Consider the following 20,807-nt stretch of genomic DNA (forward strand, 5'->3'; position numbering starts at 1 on the left):
TAAATATAATCCTGGATCAAAAGGCACATACTCCCTGCTCATCTGTGACAACTTTACAAACTTCTGGGAATGGAAGGAAATCTTGACGTGAAGGTGGTGAATGGGACTAAGATTGCTAAAGATGGACTGATATAACATTCATCTTGGCCGTCCACCATACATCATTTGGATGTAAGGTGAAGTCCAGTTTCCATTGCTGTTAAGTAATGAGCCACTGGAGAAGCTTGTGATTGTTTACTCTGTAATAAAAAACTTCTGAACAAAGGGTGTGAAAGAAAAAATGTCCAGTCTGCATTCATACATAAAAAGCATAGGTGCAGAACTATATCTCAAAATTAGCAGATACAACACCAGTTTACCACCAACTCTACAGCTCTATTCTTAGAACAGTGCCCCTTACTATATTGGAGGTGGGGGGCAGGAAGGGAGTTTGGTCAAGCCAGCATGGGGATGGCCAACTCCTGGGAGGGGAGAGAGGAGTGATTAAGCCCAGATATGTGGGAGATGAGCCCCTCCTTGTGCCTCAAAGTGCACATGGGAGTGTGGATGGGGGGAAAGGAGGGACTTCTCTGCCTCTCATTTGCCAGCCAGGGTGTGGGATGGCTAGATTAGGGGAGCTGACTGGCTCTCTCAGACTCCCCTCTCAATTTAAAAAGTCTTTCCAGGTATCTGGGAGCCATCTTGACACTGTTCTCCTCTGCCCATATAGTTGAGGAATGAATGAAACCCCTGTTCCCAGAATTCTTTCTGGTTTGGGAAAAAGGATGGGATATTGAGTCTTTATACTGATCAGAGAAAACTACTAGTAGACAGACACATGCTAACCAGATTTCCAAGAAATACTGGATGACAGAGTGAAGAGAATGCTTTACTGTACTTGATCTAGTTAAATCCTGTCCCTTAACTTTCATGAATGACTATTCCCAGAAGCTGACCACACTTGTAACGCCATAGAGGACTGCACACAGCTTGTCTTTTGAGGTTGACAAATGTACCAGCAGCTTTCCAACATTGCACAGATGAGTGTTTGACGCATCTCTGGAATGATACATAGATCCCAGTTTTACATGACATCATGGTGAACAGCAAATGTTTGTCCAACATGTAAGGAAACTGCTTAAGAAATTGCAAATCGATGTATAATAAAAACTGGTATGACCTTTTTATATTGATCTCATATATATGGTAATTCTCTTTTAAAGTAACTGATATCAAAGTGTGAAACTTTCACAAAACTGATCGCATTCAAAGTTTGAAGCAAGAGAAATGAAAACACTCTAAAATGTACAAAAGCTAATGGACTTTCTGGAACAATTTTTCATAGGATAATGAGAGATTTTTTTGTTCATATTGCTAATACCTTATATCATATGAGCCCATAAAAGGAACTAGTGAGCAGGAGAAGAGACAGAAGAGAGGGAAAATAACTCTTGCCACTTAATTCCTGCTCAGAAAGTCCACTTAAAAGAGAATCCCCAACTACCAAAATGTTTTGGAGGCTGGTGAACGGTTTATCAACTCCTCTCTCTCCTGCCAGTCTCTCCTCAGTCTCAACAATCATTTCTTTTGAACATTGAGGTTTCAAATGAAGGGCTAGGAGCAATATGGTATCCTTGGGAAGAGGATAAACTGTAAGCAATAGCCTCAGTCAAAAACTACTGCTAGATTTCAAGTTAAAATCCCATCTTTGAAATAGCTGTTACTGGATTATCTAGAGAAATGTGAGTAGTCTGAGTGAAGTCAATGGGACTACTCATGTGTTTTTATCTTTAAGCACATGATTAAGTACATTGCTGGATCAGTGCCTATTTTATTATATGCCATTATTTATGGGGGGGGGGAGAGGGTTAGTCCTCACACTTGTCATAGCAACAGCAAAACTAAATGCTATAAGATAACATAATTGAAATCTGCTAGTTTTGTTATCAGAGATAGGCGTTTCCAGGCCTATGTTGATGCAGTTTCCTTTACTAGACACCCCTGAATATGAAGGAATATATGATGCAGTGAACCCCTGAGGACTCGTGAGATAACATCCTCATGTCTGATATACAAGATCAGTGTAAGGGGCTAGAGGGCCGATATCTGTTGGGAATATTTTGCTAGCTTGGCAGTTGGTAGTGTGGGAAGCTAAGATGTTTAGGTTTTTAGGATGGGTTAATTAGGCTTTGAGCTTTGTTTTGAGAAGTTGGCCTTGGCTAGTTCTATGAAGTCACAGCTCCGGCTGTGTTAATTTTGTTAACCAATTAGCAACTGCTTGCTTGCCTGCTTCAAGAGTATAAAGATGTATGCTGGAGAGAAATAAATGACTTTGCTGCCAATCAAACTGACTGAAGAGCTTTGTTCATATACGCCTGCGATGCAACAAATGGTGACCCCGACGTGATTGAATGAGGACAGTGTTGGTGGCCTGAACTGAAAAGAAGAAAAGGAGGCGCACCTGAGTCTCAGTGTCGAGCGGCTAGGAGCCGCAGGGCGTCCGAAAAGAGGGGCGCACCTGAGCTCAGTGTCGAGCGGCGGCCGCAGGGCGTCCGAAGAGAAGGGCGCACCTGAGTTCAGTGTTGAGCGGCTAGGAGCCGCAGGGCGTCCGAAAAGAGGGGCGCACCTGAGCTCAGTGTCGAGTGGCAAGCCGCAGGGCGTCTGAAAAGGGAGGCACACCCCAGCCCAGAGGTGAGCAGCTAACATGGGAACCGCTGCATCAGCGGAAGAAAGGACGGTGCATGAATATTTGATGCGCATCGCGGAGCGGCAGGGAGAGAAGCTCCCCTCTGATACGTTATCCCATCTGCTGCGGTGGGGATGGAGAAGGGGACTTTCTGTTCAACCAAGTACAATTTTTGATAAAACTGTTTGGGAGCGGCTAGGCTCCAAGCTTTGGAAGTCGGTGGCTCAGGGCGATAAGGAGGCCTTCTCCCTGAGTCCAGTATGGAATAAGGCGAAGGAGATAGTAGAAACTCTCACGGCCGAGGCAGGAGTGCAGGCGGCCCTTTCTGAGCTTTGCCGCCCAACGCCCGGAATGCCTTCTGTGTTGCCGGTTGGAGCCAGAGAGTTTTTCGGTGGTGAGGACACGGTGATACCTTTGGCTTCCAACCCCTACCCTATGGATGATGTTGCCCCTGCTACGGCCCCACTACCCTCCAATGTGGCTATTGGCCCCGACATGATTGATCCTGCTACGGTCCCGTTACCCCCCGATACGCCTGAGCCTATGGAGACAGCCTTGCCGTATGCGCCCCCTCCAAAGCCATGCCGTGTCCACGGGACCTGGGGGTGCCACGATTGCGGGGGAACGAAGGGGGCTCGGGTGGAACATGTGCCATCAAAGCCATATCCCGATTTGACTACGTTTACTCAGTTTACTCAGTCTGATGCCTTCTATAAGGAGATGGAGCGCCAGGGTCGACAGCTGCAGCATATGTGTGACAAGTTGGACCAGTTGCACGGTTCTCCACCTGGATCATCGCGGTCGCATCTTCATGAGCGCTTTCATCCGACTTGCCCTTCCGCCCCGCCTGGCCCCGGGGACCCTCCAACTGGGGACCCTCCGGATCCGGTACAGCGCTGGCATGGGGTTTTAAGAGAAGCCATCCTTGAAGGTCTAAAACCTGAGGCCTTTCCGGTGATTACGCCAGACCCTCAACACCCTAATCATAGACGGTGGGCCCCTTTGGACTGGAAGTTGATCCGTGAGGCACAGAAATCGATCATGGCTTATGGACTAGATAATCCGTATGTACAGTCTATCATTGAACAGGTATTTGCTGGCCAAGCAATGTGTCCGTACGATGCGATTAAGCTAGCTGACATGCTTCTTACACCTACACAGAAACTGTTGTGGAAAGATGATTGGGCTAAGAGAGTTGACTTGGCTCTTGTCCGCAATTTGGATTTACCGGATGATGATCCTCGGCGCGTGGCCACTGCTGATATGTTTTTGGGAGCCGGTCGCTTTGTTGACCCGCATTTGCAAGCCCGCCTCGATCCCCGGATCCTGCAGCAATCACAGGAACTGGCTTTGGCTGCCTTTAAAGCGGTGCCCCAGATGGGGAAGCCGACCCCTCCCTATGCTAAAATTACACAAGGCCCATCGGAACCGTATTCCACCTTTTTGGATCGCCTTCGAGAGGCTATTGATAGATCTCCTAATCTGACGCCAGAGGCCAGAACTGCAGTTGGACTTGATCTTGCAACCCAGAATGCAAATCCCACTTGCCGCCGTATATTAGCCACCTTGCCCAAGACTGCGACCTGATGGAAATGATTGAGGCATGTGGTAGGGCCGCTATGCTTGAGGAGACGGATAAGGCAGCAATTCATGCTAAGGCACAGGCCTCTGCACTGGCCGTGGCGTTACAACCCCTGCTCGGGCGACAGCGGGGGGCTAGAAAACCTACCCGGCCAGCCGGCCCCTGTTTTGGTTGCGGAAAACCCGGGCATTTCCGGCGGGACTGCCCTATGCAAAATGAACAGCGGGCCTCTGATGTGTTACCTGAAGCTGCAACTGGCGCTTGCACACGATGTGATAAGTTTGGACATCGCACCGCCGACTGTTGGGCGCGTTACAAGAAGGATGGAACACCGCTGCCGGGAAACGGATCACGGAGCGCCCCTCGGAGGAGCGCGACGACACAAGTGCCTCCACCCGCCAACCTGGCTGCCTGGAACACCTCACCGGAGCAACCCGTGGCAGTGCCGGAGTGGATTTGGCCACAGCGACAGATGTAGTTTTAGAGACTGACGAGGTTCAAGTTCTTCCTTCCAACACCGATGGTCCATTAGGATTTGGCCTGAGTGCCCTTTTGATTGGCCGCTCGTCAACATCAAAACAAGGTATTTTTGTTTTGCCTGGCCTTATTGATGCCGATTATACGGGGAATATTGGGATAATGGTACGTGCCCTTTGTCCCCCTGTGACTATAACTGCTGGTACACGTCTTGCTCAGTTAATACCTTTCAAGGGATGTGTGCCCAGATCAACTTTGATTGACCGCGGATCTCGAGGGTTTGGATCCACCGGCCCTCCCCAAATTGCCTTTGCTATGGACATTACTTCGCGTAAGCCCATCCGAACTGTTCGGCTTCAGGGATCCGATGGGCAGCAGATCACTCAGGAAGCTTTTATTGGGGATGCAATGCAGAGTGGGGTAACTGAGGCACCTGGGACGACAGAGGTAGAAGATACTGTGTTTACCTTGGAATCAGCGCCCACTGGAGCGGTTGCAGCTGAGGCCCCCATGCAGAATGATGTAGGAGATGCGCCATCTAACCTAGTATCAGAATGCCCAGGGGCAGTTGTAAATGGGGCCCCTCTACAGAGCGACATGTGTCCTCAAGAACTGCCTGTGTGTGGAAAGGGAGACGAAGAGGAGCAAGAGAATTTAGCTGTGCAGCTGGCAGATACTGGCTCACCCATTTTTAGTACTGAAAGCTCTGGGGCTCAAAAAACATTTGTGCCTGTTACAGCTGCAGCAATTGAAGGACAAATCATTGCAGAAACTGTAACATCTATGGAAACCTCAGCTGAAACTTTAAAGCCTTTAGAAGCAGTGCCTGGAAAACTATTTCCTGAACTAGTCCAAGATATTACCACTGCTCATTCAGGATTTGAGGCTGCAAACAGTAGGACTGAAGAAACTGCAACAGTGTCAGTATTAGAGATGACTGCTGCAATGGTGGATGGAATGGCTGAGAAAGCAACAAGATGTACACACCCTGAGCCCCTGGAGAACAACTGCTTGTTAGCTGTGCCAGGATCCCGTTTGTTTGATCCTCCCTGATTGATTTAATTGATTGAAATAATTTTTGCTTTGCCTGAATGTATAGGATGATGTCCTGATAATTTCCCCCATAGAACTTGAACCACGATGGTGGTGGAACAGAAGAAAAAACACTCACATCATTGATATTGCCAATGTCTAGAAATTCCTGACTAAAAGGGCATTGAGAACTGACCCTGGTAAAGAAGCAAAGAATTGCACACTGGCAGGAAAAATTTTTGGACTCCTGCTAAAAACTGTGGTATTGATTGGATTTTGGGGTTTATTTTACAGGCTGCGCCCTGTGTTGTGGAATTTTTTTTAGCATGTATTGCCCTCCCTAATTGGATTGTAAATGATATTACCCCCCCCCCCATTACTAACCCCTGTTTTTTAGAGCCTAATTGTTTTTTGTTTTTAAAGTTTGAGAAAACTCAGCCAAAAGGTTTGTTGAGTATTCTCAAAGGGGGGGGGGAGTTTATGGTGTTATTTAGGCATAAATTTAGGTAATTTGGGAGAATGGCTTTGAATTTATGTGACCCAAAATACCTTTATGTAAAGTGCTTTGGATCGGGCCCAGGCAGGCACGCGATAGATAGAGAACTTGAAGAGGAAAAAAGGATCGGGCCCAGGCGGCGGGCAACAGACAAGAAGCTTGGAAAACTGGTTGATAACCTTGAGGGTGTAGTTGATAGAGAAGGTAATTAACTACAAGCGAGTAATGTTAGGCAGAGTAAAAGTTAACTCTGTGATTGCTAGAGGGAACAGCAGTTGAATTTTGCAAAGTTGCTAAAGAGTAAAGTTTTGGTGTTTTTGAAATGTTTGTAAATAAATTTAGGTAAAGTTATTAGTTTGTAATTGTTTGGTTATAAATAATTTTGTTGTATTAGCTGAAGAATGTATATAGTGCTATGTAATTGAAATTGTATTAGGCTTAAGGGCATATAAGTGGTGATGTTTTTTGTTTGTGTTTAAAAGTAGAAGTTAAAAGTAAAAAATTTTTTAAGCTGTTAATAGCTTTGAATTTAGAAGTAAGCCAAGATGCAATTGTATTCCTGTAAATGATTTACTTGATGATGTAATTTTTCTTTTTTTGCCTGATGGTATTAAGGGTATTTGTATATTGTATGTAATGATTGCTTGCCCAGTAGGGGTAGTTTTGTTTTGTTTTTTAGATATTAAGAAAATTGGTGTTAGCTGCATAGCATTTTATGTACCATGCATTTATTTATAGAGTTAAATTTATGTTATGTGTTTTATGTTTTGTTTTGTGGTGTTTGTTTGTTTGTCTTTCTGGCCAGAATTGTCTTTTGCGTTTTATGTGGTTTATGTTGTGTTTTTTCTAGGACCCCCCCTCCCTCAGTGTCAGTTTGATCGCCTGACATCTGAGGGATGATTTGGTAATAGAAGTTTGCCACAAGTTGGTGTGCTATAGAGAAGGGGGGAATCCTGTAGAATTTACACCATTTATTTGTTGTGCTTTGTTTTTGTTTGGTGTTGTTGGGGTTATGTTAAGAATTGCATGGTTATATAGGTTGGTTTTATAAAGTTTTAATTTTGGCTTGTGATAGATTGTGGTGTTATGCTGTAATAAGTTGGAAATGTTTTGCTTATGTTTTTATTCCTTTTTTCTTTCCCTCCTTTTTGATTTTGGGTAGAGGGGGGAGGTGTTGGGAATATTTTGCTAGCTTGGCAGTTGGTAGTGTGGGAAGCTAAGATGTTTAGGTTTTTAGGATGGGTTAATTAGGCTTTGAGCTTTGTTTTGAGAAGTTGGCCTTGGCTAGTTCTATGAAGTCACAGCTCCGGCTGTGTTAATTTTGTTAACCAATTAGCAACTGCTTGCTTGCCTGCTTCAAGAGTATAAAGATGTATGCTGGAGAGAAATAAATGACTTTTGCTGCCAATCAAACTGACTGAAGAGCTTTGTTCATATACGCCTGCGATGCAACAGATATCTCTCACTCCAGCATATTATTATTAATCTTCCATTAGCCAAGAGCAGTTTAAAAGAAACAGGTTAAGAACCCCACCCCAAGGTCAAGGGCAAAAATCAACAGATCAGTACAGCAGAGATGGCAAGACTCTTGATAAGAGAATGAGAAAATAAGAAAGAACTCCTGTAGCACCCAGGAAACTATTTGTGTTATCTGAACTACATAAGCCATTATTTTACCACTTTAGATGAAAAAAATAGCTGTAGAGAGATTCTACTGGCCATGAACAGACACAGCTTATAGAAGCAATGAGTTTTTTTCAGGGTGTAAATTAGAAAAGACCTAACATTCAGAAAAAAAAGGCCCCTCACAGCAATTTACCACCACCGCTGCGCTTCCATCTTATTTGTATTAAATTAATGCAAAGGAATCCTATGCGAAGGACATGAAGCTGATCTGTAATAAGGTATCAGCACAGTATGTGATGTGGTTATTGGGATATTCACTGCATGACTGCACCAGTTTAGCTTAATAGTAGCCTGCTGGAACAAACAAGCAGGAAACAAGACAAGGACTCAGTATAAGACAGCCCTCAACCAACTCTTAATGGACTGTTTTACAAGACTATGGGAGGACAATTGGCTGGAGGAGATTGACTCAACTCTCCTGTGAAGCTCACCACACTGGTTTTGGACTCACATAGCCAAAAGACACAGGAAGAAAGAAGACTGAGATTTAAATGGATTCTCTCTCTCTCTTTCTTTCTCTCACTGAGGAGAGAGAGTTTGTTAGGAAACTGCTTGGAGGGACAGACCCCTGGCAGGGCCTCTGAAGAATTTAGGTCTTTCTAAGCTCCCTAAGGGCAGAAGAGCTTAGGTAAGATAGATGTGTAGAAATTTCATTGTTTTAAATCTCTTTTTCTCCTTTGTTATGCTTTCTTCCTATTGTTAGGACTAAACAACATTTTTGTTTGAGAAGGCTGCCTGGTCACTGTATTAACCACTGATCACAAGCTGCCAAAGGGAAGAAGAGCAAATACCAAAACCAGTGATCGGTAGGATAAGCACAGTTGATTTACAGGGTACAACAGCCCATGTCTCTGTCTAGGAATGGGGAAATTATGTGATTCTACCCTAGGGAAGTAATGGCACAAGACCTGAATGGTCTGAACTCAGAGTGGCCAGAGAAGGAGTCACAGTTGCAGCTAGCCATGTAACCATAACCATCTATGAGTAGAACTTAACATGTGATGCTTTGAAAACATATTAGTGATAATAAGGCACTTCACTAAATTTGCAAAGATCTTCCCAACCACCAACAAATCAAGCACTAAAGCTGCTGATAAAATATTCAGAGATTTTAGCCTTCACTTTGGATTTCCTGAAGAGATGAATTAAAACCAGGTCATGGAACTTGAAAATCAATTATTTGAGGGACTTTGTGCTTGTTGTGGGCTATGAAACTCCCATGTCACAGCTTACCCTGTGGAATGAAACCTAGCTGAACAATTCAACAGAACACTATTAACAATGTCACCAACATAAACTGAAGAACAAGAATCAAATTGGAAGAACTATTTAAATAAATTAGTACATGTTTATAACAATCCCAAGCATGAAACTGGTTATTCTTCATATTCCTTGCAGTATTGGCAATCTCCAGGGTTACCCAAATAACTTTTAAGATTTCATAGAGAACAAAGAAGGTAACAACTATTTCATCTTCAAAGACTAATAGGAAGAATGGATGAAGAAAGCTTATGAGATTGCAGTGGAAAACAATAGGAAGTCAGCAGCAGGAAAGAAAACTTATTAGAAATGGAAAGCTCTGAACAGTTTTGGACCCAAGAGACATATATCTTGCCAGGACACTGTCTAGAGAATCACTAGTCATATTGAGAAGACACAATTTATTCTGTCGATGAGGATAGGGTTTGTGTACATAGTGAAACTCCAAAGAGGAGTGCATATAAGTAAAGTAACTTTCTTTGTAACTTCCAATTCATACTGATCACCTTTCCGCTGAGAACCCAAAAAGGTAAAACACAAGCATAATGGCAAAGAAGAGAATATATTAGGAATAGAATCCAATGGGCTGTCAGTTGTGCCAAATGAAGAATCCCATAGCTGGATACAGTTACAAATCTATTACAATTGCCACCAGAGGGCAGAATGCCAGGTGGGCTTCCAGTTCACAAAAGTAGCAAAGTGGGTGTTTTATTCAAAACAAAAGTTAAAAATGGAGGGTAGAGTTTCAAACTGGGGACCATTTGGAAGAGTTGCTCATTGTGGTTTTCATCTGGCAGGCTAGCAGTACCACACTTCTGTATGAGATGGATTGAGATGCAGGAGCTAGTAAAGGCATGGGGGAGATGGCTCAGTCCTTCAAAAGTAAGTAGGGTTCTCCTCCCCCTTTCTTGGTTTAACAGTTGGACAGACAGAGAAACCCAAAACAAAGTGGAGGTGGGAGGCAGGCTTCAAAGAGTATGAGAAGGAAAATCCTGCTATGGAAAGATAAGGAATACTAGGACAAGTTACTGTAAAGTGATTTGCAGTCCCAACAGAAAACAGTTCTGGTCAGCTTTCAGGATTAGTGTTGGTGTGCCTGTGTATTCTTCCCAACCTAACCTTCCATTCAGAATGCAACACAACGCCTGCATGCACCGCCCCCCCAATTATTTGGTATAATTATGATAAGAGAAAATTGAGAGCAAAAAGTCTTCTAGATAGCCAGCAAATCTAGTTGATCTCTTTTGGACTCTAGGAGTAAATAACCTAGTTCTCTACATCTGGATTCTCCTAATGCAGCAAAATATAATACTCTTCCTTGTGAAAAATAGGATAGGCAAAGATGTAAAATTTTTAGGCCTCCTTATCTGCTACTGTGTTGCTTTCACTAAAATGCTTTCCCTTTACTCTCTGCCTGAGACATTCAACCCCCACAATGTCTTCCTCAGTTTCCTCCTGTTTATAAAACTAGGCCATCCAATCAGTGAACTCAACCCACTGCATGTGTTCTACATGACCCATTAAACCATTTAGATAGTGAATTCCAATACAGTAACTCAAAGAGGCACATAGGACCTAATATTGTTTAATAAACCTATTAAGACATTTATGAATAATGAACACATTCATGAAATCTTGCTGTGTTCATGAAACAATTCACAAATGAAAAAAGGCCAAATCTGACAAATAAATGGTTCGCATTCATAAATCCCAAAGCCAGAAAGGACCATCGTGACAATCTAGACTGACCTCTGAACTTCCCCCAAAATAATTCCAATGAATAGTCTGATGAGCTGTAATTGCAAAACATATGTTTCACTATAAAAGATATACCAGGTACTATACTGCTTCAAACATAGATATACCTTATTATGAAACACTGGCAGTTCAATATTCATTATGGTGGGTTGCTACAACATCAAATCTTTTTTTTTAAAGACAGGAATCTAAAAGGAACCTATCCATTAAAGGCATACAGTCTTCAAGTTACATGACCTCTCATGACTGGAATGCATACAGTACAAAACTTTCTGAATTCCATACATTACGCAGTGCATCACCTACATTATACGTTGCAGTGAAACTGCACATTTAGTAGTGCATGTGGAAATATCCCAGTCCACTACGATACAGTTATAATATCTGGCCCTATAATGACAACAGGTAGATTATTACTGTCACAAACAGGTTGTCTTCTGTGTAATCTGTATTTTACAATCTTTAGTATTCTTCCATAGATCATCATTTAAGTTAACTCTGTTTCTCTATATAAAGGAACTATAATTACTGGATTGGGAATCCTAGCACATACATAGTTTTAAAACAAAGCTTTCTACTTTGAGAAAAAAAATCCTTTCTAATTCTACTTCTTGGATTTCTACATACACTATCAATATTTCATTGTACAAGTTAACAAATATTGAAATTTTATCTGTAGCTCCGAAGACTGATGTAAATTTGGAAATAAAACAGATTTTACACAACTTGCTCACTGTACACAACCCTCTATTCTATATTTCTGTATTGCTTTATGAGAAAGATATGCTTCTGAGTACACCAGGATTTTATAGAGCCAAACAACAAAACAACCAAGTGAAAAAAAAAGTTCAGCAATAACCCTTTACTATTTGGTGCTTCTGCTTGATGATAAACATTCCTCCCAGCTCAGTGAGTGATATGAGGTGACTGAATACAATAATAAAAAAAAAGTTTCTAAAAAATTGAACAAATAATCTGTAGGGTCAGAAAAAGTCTCCCACAATATATAGCAGGGAATATTTTCAGACTGGTGTTTAGGCTGTGCACCATGATCAAAAATTTCCTTATAATGTAACGTTTAGGGTTTTTTTTTAAATACATGTAAATACACGCAGCATGTGTTCCACAATAAACCATTTCTGCATTTTTGCTAAACTATAGAATTCAGTGCTTTCAGAAGTATCTTTGTTATCGGATCACCTCTGAAATAGAGATATGGTCTTGATCAAAAATCCACAGAAGTCTACTCTATTTTCAAGAAACTTCCAATGTAAGTCCTTGGCTCTTTAAAACAGTCATTTAATGAAGGCACACAAGTGAAGTTTTTCACTACAACATGCAGCATGTGTTTCAGAGTGTTATCTATATAACTTTATGCCCGGGTGCCCTTGCTGAATTACTTATGAGTTGGAAGTGTAAGTAGCTTCAAGGATTACTACCTTTCCATCTGCCAGAGGAATGATACAACCTCTACCAAAGGAAAGAAATAGTATCAAAGGAAGATGTGGAACCCTTACATCAACTCCAGCATAAGGAAAAAGGATAGGGAGACCCCACTATACACAGGAGAATAAAATTACAAAAATTTTGAGGCTGAGGAGAATTTTGTTATCAAGATGCTTCTAAAAGTGATATTGTAGAAAAAAATGTATTATAAGGTGAACTTAGGCAATCAGATGTTAAAAAGTCATCTATTTTAAACTGTTTTAATTCATTAAATGATTTAAAATGACTGCCAATATTGTGAAAGGGTGCAAGTGATGTTACAGCAACAATCCAAGGAAAGTGGGATTTACTGTTTTTTGTAATGCTTTGCAATTTTTTGCAGTCACAGCATGAGTCAAAATTACACTGTGAGTGCAAGGTTACAGTCCTGCAAGCCTTTGGGGTCAATTCCAATTACTTTACAATGAAAAAGTAAAATACAATAGTAAAAAAATTCCTATCAGAATTATGGGGTGCCCATGGGAAAAAAATGGCAAGGCAGTGTCACTGTGTCTGCACATCTCCCAGACCTGTTATCAGTGCCTGTAAGATTAACAGAAGAGAAACACTGTATTGAAGAAAATGGGCAATAACGCAATTAAAGAGCAAGAAAGCAATACGTATTGGACTGCTTTATGATTTCATAATTGCAGCTTTGAGGCCCTTGCTCCTAACAAGCCCAGCTAAGCATGGCTCCAAATACATCCCAGACTGGCTTTTTAAATTAGATATTTTATCTCAGTGCATTTACTTGCTACAAGATTTTAAATAGATTATTCAGCTGTTTTACTCCCGAAAAGCCAAGGAACCTTGAGTGAGCTAACAATTTTTATATTTAAAAGGCACTATGAGCCCAATTTGAACATCTAGGGACAGATCTTGCTGTGGGCAGTTAAGTGCTTAACTTGGGGTATTTTCCTTCAATGCCACACCATATTAGGCCAACACAATACAATCATCTGAAAAGAAACACATGGGAGTGAAGAAAAAAAATTCACAGGGCTTGTTACTGTTTTTCAGTTTGGAAATAAAAGGGGAGTGGCACCTGGCATTCTGGTAGCTTAGTGACATAAACAGCATGCTGGAGGCTTAGCACGGCAGTGTACTACATTCTAATCAACAGTGAGAGCCCTAATTAATTATTCCACTATACACCACACAGTGAAAAATAAGAGTAAGAAAGTAATAAAAAATGTGACTTTTGACAATTATTAGTAAGAAAAAGAAGATAATAATTGCCAAAAAAAATCACAAAAGTTATGATGTTACCTGGCTATGACAAAGAGCACACAACTGACACCCAAGTAAGCCAGCAGAATATACATCCAGATATCAGGGGAGAGAGGATTCAGGAAGGAGAAGACGCCCGGGTTTGTACCATTGGGCTTGCGGTACAAAATACTTATTCCGAGAGTCATAAAGGGCTTGGAAAAGTCGATGACCTTCTCTCGAACATAGGTAATAGCCAGTGGTGCAACTGCAAGGTCAGCTTTCTGTTGACAAAAATATAAAGAGAAGAGAAACAGGCCATAAGTCAGAAGCAGCAGGCAGAAGCAGGCAATCAAATCAAATAAAACACTGACTTTACACTTGGGGAGGTGTACCTATTAAGATTAAATTTAAAGCTACCCTCTTCCTCTAGTGAGGAAGCTGATTAATTCTGGTTATCTTTCACTGAGTGTTTCTGAATTAACATAGCAGTATTTAGAGATATTCACAAAGCTGTTACAGGCATGGGCGCCAGGTTTGTATAATTTTTGGTGGTCCAAGCTAAGCCATCCCATCCATAGGATGGACCGGAGTAATTGCCCCAGGCCCTGTGATTTGCGAGGGCCCTATGCTTCAGGAGGGTGCAGGGTCCAGGGCGGCCTGCATGGTGAGTGGGTGGCCTGGCACTGGCAGCAGCGATTGACCTGGTCCCAGCCTGCTCCGCCCTGCCCTGCCAGCTCCCAGCATCACTCAGGAGAGGAGTCAGAATCTGGAAAGAGGCAGGGTGGGGGCTTGGTGGGAGGGGTGGAACAGAGCAGGGGCGGGAGGAGGCAGGGCAGGGGCTTGGGGGAAGAGGTGGAGTGGGGAAAGGCAGGGCGGAACAGGGGCAGGAACAGGCAGGGCGGATTAGAGCACAGCAGGCTGGGTCCATGTCGCTTGCTGCTGCCAGTGCCAGGTTCCCCACTAGCCCCCCAGTCCACCCTGGACCCCACGTCCCCCTGAAGCGTGGGGCTTCCCAAAGTGCATGGCCCATAGCAGTTGTCCCAGTCCATCCTATGGATGGGACGGCTCTGAAAATATAAGCCCAAACATTGGTGGAGCCAGGCCAACATTCCTGAATATTGGTGGAGCATGGGCACCATGGGCCCATATAACTCGCCGCCTATGGTTACAGGAATGGAAGGCAAAGAAGGCAAAACACAATATCCTTCAGAGTACCTGTGTCTTAGCTCTTTCCGATCTCTCTCTTAAAACTCCATTTGGCTTTGAGTGTCACTTCATATCTCTACTTTATAAATTCTTAAATGTGCTCTTTAAAAATATAGTAATAAACTTAAGAACCAGATGTGAACATGAATGCTCTTCAAGTAGTAATTCTATAGATATAGGGTGAAATCCTGGATCTGCTGAAGTCAGTGGGAAAACTCCAATTAACTTCAATAGGGCCCATAGCGTATGATTCCCCATTCCATTATACTAGCTTGGCTCCAAAGAAATGATAGAACCAGACCCATAATATCTTATATCTATACATTTAGAGCCAGATTCTGATTCCCTCACTGGCATCTTGTCCCAGGAGTAGACCAACTAACTTCAATGGGAATCTTTATAGACTAAGATACTGGCAACAAAAGGAATGAGATCACAATCTTCTCCAAAAACTTTTAAATAGCTTGGAGGGGCGGGTGGGAAGGAACTAGGAGTAGGGAGGGAGAAGGGTGCTTGTGTTTATTTTAGCAGAATATTTTGATGGAAATAGAAAATGTACAGAACAGTTTTACTGTGACAATTAACAGTCTCAAGTAATTATTGTTCTCATATATGCTGCACCTGCAAAACAACCATGGGGAACAATTTCTAGCTATGTAGCTAGATCCTTACTAATTTGCATGAATGACTAGGTGACCTCATTGTAAATTACTGAATTTTGTGACCCATGTGAACAATTAAAACAAAAAACAAAAAACAAAAACAAAAAACCTCACACTTCACTTTAGCTGCAATTTATTTTTAATTATGTCAAAAATGCATAGCAAACTAGTAAATATACAAAAAACAACAACGAGGAGTTCGATGGCACCTTAAAGACTAACAGATTTATTTGGGCAAAAGCTTTCGTAGGTAAAAAAAACTGTTTTTTTTTTACCCACGAAATCTTATGCCCAAATAAATCTGTTAGTCTTTAAACTAAAGACTCTTCGTTGTTTCTGTGGATACAGACTAATACCCCTCTAATACTTAGTAAATATACTGTATTTTGAAAATATAATGTCATCAAAGTAACATGCAATCTAACTACAGCATTGACCATTAAAATCTGTATTGATGGCTGCTGAAAGACTGGCATTTTGGGGGGATGATTACAAAGTATCCAAGTTAAGAAGGTGCAGATTAGCCAGATTCTATAATAGGCTATAGAAGTAGAGAGAGATGTAATGAGAGAGATGGTGTAACTACTGTGAAAATAGCATGTTATTTTCAAAATGCCTGTCCTAAGCCTAAATAATACAGTTGATCTACAGTTTATTTCCAACAATGAGGTATAGATTAATATATTTTTTCTCAGTTTGTCTTATGCAGATAACCAAAAATCACATACATTTTGTTTCTATATGCTTCAGCCATCATTACGTTTTTCTCAGTTGTGGATTACTTTGTGCTTGCTGCATACCATTTCATAAAGTTCTGCAATCTGTGTACTGTATTTCCTATACATGTTTATGATGTCACTGAATTTACTCCATGGAGTTTGTTATTTGTGCAAAACTCAGATAACATTGTGCAAGTTATTTACTAAGAGCTCAGTACTGCAAGGTGCTGAACGCCCTCAATTCCCATTTGTGCTCAGACCTCAACGGTATTACTCAGGCCCTAGCATAGTAATGTTGCATCATAGGAGAGATAAATATCTGTATTTGTGGGCCACTTTTTACTAATGCCACTCTGGATGATACAGAAAGACTATATGACTCACTTGGATTAAAGGCTACAGCTGCAGCTTTTTACTGAAATATAAAAAGTAAACTGTAGCATCACCAGGTAGCCATTAATTCTTGTGCTAATAAGTATCAAAGGCTGAGGGTAGCTGTTATTGACTCTGAGGAGATGCCATTCCCCATGGCTCTATAATACAGGCCTTCTAGGTGGGTCGTTGGCAATGAGGGTTGAACCTAGGACCTCACAATCTTAAAACATGAGCCTCCGGTTCATAGGTGTTGGAACTAGAGGTGCTGGGAGTGCAGTAGCACACCCTGACTTACAGTGGTTTCCATTATACACAGAGTTTATAGTTTGGTTCAATAGCTCTCAGCACCCCCACAATAAAAGTTGTTCCAGCGCCTGTGTTCCTGTTAGCAAAAGGTGTAGAAGACTCACTCACCTTGATTTGTGGTCCAGCTATCACTAGAGGGGGGACATGGAGTGCTACACCAAGTGCCGGTGAATTACACACTCTTCTTGGCCAGGGAAGCTCATGCATTGGCTAGAGCTGAAACTCAGGAACCATGCCAATGTTTGAGAGAAATATATTCTCATCTGGGGCCCTGTCTGTTCATGGTAGTAGGCCATTCTCACACACTTTTCCTCCCTTAGAACCCCTGTTACTAAAGTTGTGCAAACATTATGAGAAAGGAGGCAACTATCATCTTCTAATGCAAGAGATTCCCACCAGCCAAGCTGCAATATTAAAAAAAAACAAATGTCCCAGGCTTTAGGAAAAAGAATGTATATTGAACTGGGCAATTAGCTACATACTGTATTCCACTATATTGGATGGTTAGAGCTCTGCTACTCCTCACCCCCATTAAAATGTTCATATATAGGATACTCATTTATGGTTTGTATTCTAAATATTAAAGTGGTTGTAATAACAAATATATTTAAGATAAGAAACCAAAATATAAAACATTACCTTAGCTTAACCCCCCCCCAATTATACATTTGTATGCTGATGCTGCTTTACTAGTCTAAATATCTTAGAAGAATACATAATAGCTTATAAAACCTTCTTCAGCTATATTTGTCACTGTACAATTCATGCATCAAAACATAATAGGACACACTTACAATGCAATATGAAGGAGATATATGCTTATGTCATCTGTAAATTAGAACCTGATAGCTATAACACGTCTATTCCAGTCTATTCAGGTACTTATACTATACCCAGAACTGTGGCTTCTAGACTATGTAGAATTTATTTTAATTTCACAGCACAGAATCATCATCTTATTGATAAACACCAAATCGAAACCAAACCAAACTACAGAATATATATATATGGAGCTGACTTCATCCCAGTATAATTCCACTCATGTCAATGGAATTACAATAGGGATGAAATTGGCATGTTGGTTATTTTCCCCATCTTTATGAAAATCTCCACAGCAAGGTATTTGTGGGGTGAGAATTATTTGGGGCATCAACTTAACAAAACTTGTCATTATCAGAAGTCCTTGGTGTCAGTCTACCTATTGTCCTCAACACACCACATACAACTGATCCAGCAGTATCAATTCCATGGTCCCAGATGCTAGATACTGTTGCATATCTTTCTAAAATCAACAAGGGAGTCTGCATGTGTAAACACTGTAATTGATATTATAAAGATACATGATGATTCAAACCCAGAGCTGTTCATTTTACAGTGATTAAGCTACTTACAGTGATTAAGTACTCTTAAGGTATGTCTACACTGCATGCTTCATTCAGTGGCTGTAGTGTAGGTACCTTCATAGCCCCCTTAGCAGGAATATAAACAGCAGTGTGAACAGTGAAGCATGGGGCTTAGGTGAGTAAAGACACACCTGATGGGTATGGATGTAAGTACATACCTTGCACGGCTCTCTACTCACCCAAGCTCTGCCCCCCAATCCACACTGCTATTTTTAGCAGTGTAGTATCCTGCTGCTGGAACCTTTCCACACTATATGGAAAGACTCTGGCAGCTGGGAGGCAGAGGGAAAGGCTCTAGCAGCTCCTTGCTGCTGGAGCCATCCCTCACCACAGGGAAAGAGATCTGCCACGGGAAAAGGCTCCAGCAGCTCCAGCTAAATAGATAGACTTAAAGAACCTAATCATTTTAAGGCATGTTTTCTAATTCTTTAATCATTTTTGTGACTCTTCTATGAACCCTCCTCAATTTAATAACATCCTTCTAGAATTGTGGGCACCAGAATTGGACACAGTATTCCAGCAGCGGTTCTACCAGTGCCCCAAATATAGCGGTAAAATGACCTCTCTATCCCTATTTGTGATTCCCCTGTTTGTGCATCCCTGGATTGCATTAGCTCTTTTGACTGCAACATCACACTGGGAACTCATGTTCAGCTGATTATCTACCACAACACGCAAATCCTTTTCAGAGCAACTGCTTCCCAGGATAGAGACCCCCATCCTGTAACTATGGCCTATATTCTTGTTTCTAGATGTATACATTTACATTTAGCCATATTAAAACACATATTCTTTGCTTGTGCCCAATTTAATAAGCAATCCAGATCAGTTTGTATGAATGACTTGTCCTTGTTTTTATTGACCATACCCCCAGTCTTTGTGTCATGTGCAACCTTTATCAATGATGGTTATATGTTTTCTTCCAGGTCATTGATAAAAATGTTAATACCTTTATCAATAAAACTTGGAATCTCATAAAAAAAGATATCAATTTAGTTTGATTTTCTATATACCCATATTGATTTGCATTAATTACATTACCCTAATTTAAGTCTTTATTAAGTAAGTCCCATATTGGCCTGTCCATTATCTTAGAATCAAAGAATATCAGGGTTGGAAGGTCCCTCAGGAGGTCATCTAGTCCAACCCCCTGCTCAAAGCAGGACCAATTCCCAACTAAGTCATCCCAGCCACGGCTTTGTCAAGCCTGACCTTAAAAACCTCTAAGGAAGGAGATTCCACCACCTCCCTAGGTAACCCATTCCAGTGTTTCACCACTCTCTGAGTAAAAAAAGTTTTTCCTAATATCCAACCTAAACCTCCCCCACTGCAACTTGAGACCATTACTCCTTCTTCTGTCATCGGGTTCCACTGAGAACAGTCTAGATCCATCCTCTTTGGAACCCTCTTTCGGGTAGTTCAAAGCAGCTATCAAATCCCCCCTCATTCTTCTCTTCTGCAGACTAAACAATCCCAGTTCCCTCAGCCTCTCCAAATAAGTCATGTGCTCCAGCCCCCTAATCATTTTTGTTGCCCTCCGCTGGACTCTTTCCAATTTTTCCACATCCTTCTTGTAGTGTGGGGCCCAAAACTGGACACAGTACTGCAGATGAGGCCTTACCAATGTCGAATAGAGGGGAATGATCACTTCCCTCGATCTGCTGGCAATGCCCCTACTTATACAGCCCAAAATGCCATTAGCCTTCTTAGCAACAAGGGCACACTGTTGACTCATATCCAGCTTCTCGTCCACTGTAACCCCTAGGTCCTTTTCTGCAGAACTGCTTCCTAGCCATTCGGTCCCTAGTCTGTAACAGTGAATGGGATTCTTCTGTCCTAAGTGCAGGACTCTGCACTTGTCCTTGTTGAACCTGATCAGGTTTCTTTTGGCCCAGACCTCTAATTTGTCTAGGTTCCTCTGTATCCTATCCCTACCCTCCAGCGTATCTACCACTCCTCCAAGTTTAGTGTCATCTGCAAACTTGCTGAGAGTGCAGTCATTAATGAAGATCTTGTCAGGGATCAGTGTCAGGCTGACAGGCCTTTAATTGCCCGTGTCATCCTGTTTAAACTTTTGAAAAATTGGCACAACATTAGCTTTCTTCCAGTCTCCTGAAACTTCCCCAGTGCTCCAAGATTTATTGAAAATAAATCAACAGTAACAGTCCAGCAAGCTCTTCAGCCAGCTCTTTCAAAACTCTTGAATTCAAGTTATTTGGACCTGCTAATTTTTAAAATGTCTAGTTTTAGTAGCTTCTGTTTAACATCCTCTACAGCAGTGGTCCCCAACTTTTTTGTCTGGCGGGCGCCAGCCGAAGGACCACTGCGGTGGTGGAGCACCCGCCGAAATGCCGCCGCGACGCCTCTCGATGACGCTGCTTGCTGTCGACAAGCAACGTCATCGAGAGGTGTCCCCGCCGAAATTCAGGAGCGACGCCTCTTGATGACGTCACTTGTCAACGGCAAGTGGCATCATCGAGAGG

The 20,807-nt window shown here is 41.9% G+C and overlaps 1 protein-coding gene across 5 annotated transcripts in view; it reads right to left on the reverse strand.

Annotated features, from left to right (window-relative positions):
* GRIK2 (glutamate ionotropic receptor kainate type subunit 2) overlaps positions 1-20,807 on the reverse strand; it is a 591,552-nt gene that overhangs the window by 183,243 nt on the left and 387,502 nt on the right. For 3 of the 5 annotated variants that reach the window (XR_005596176.1, XM_039530285.1, XM_039530287.1), the window contains exon 13: positions 13,711-13,934. Coding sequence is in view for 4 of the 5 variants with exons in the window: in XM_039530285.1 (XP_039386219.1) it covers positions 13,711-13,934 (224 nt within the window). In the remaining variant the exon portion in view is untranslated. Of the gene's footprint in view, positions 1-11,262; positions 11,347-12,584; positions 12,985-13,710; positions 13,935-20,807 lie in introns of those variants that run through there. The other 2 variants (XM_039530290.1, XM_039530286.1) reach the window with 2 other exon arrangements.

Source organism: Mauremys reevesii, linkage group 3 (assembly GCF_016161935.1).
Source record: "Mauremys reevesii isolate NIE-2019 linkage group 3, ASM1616193v1, whole genome shotgun sequence".
Classification (NCBI taxonomy): domain Eukaryota; kingdom Metazoa; phylum Chordata; order Testudines; family Geoemydidae; genus Mauremys; species Mauremys reevesii.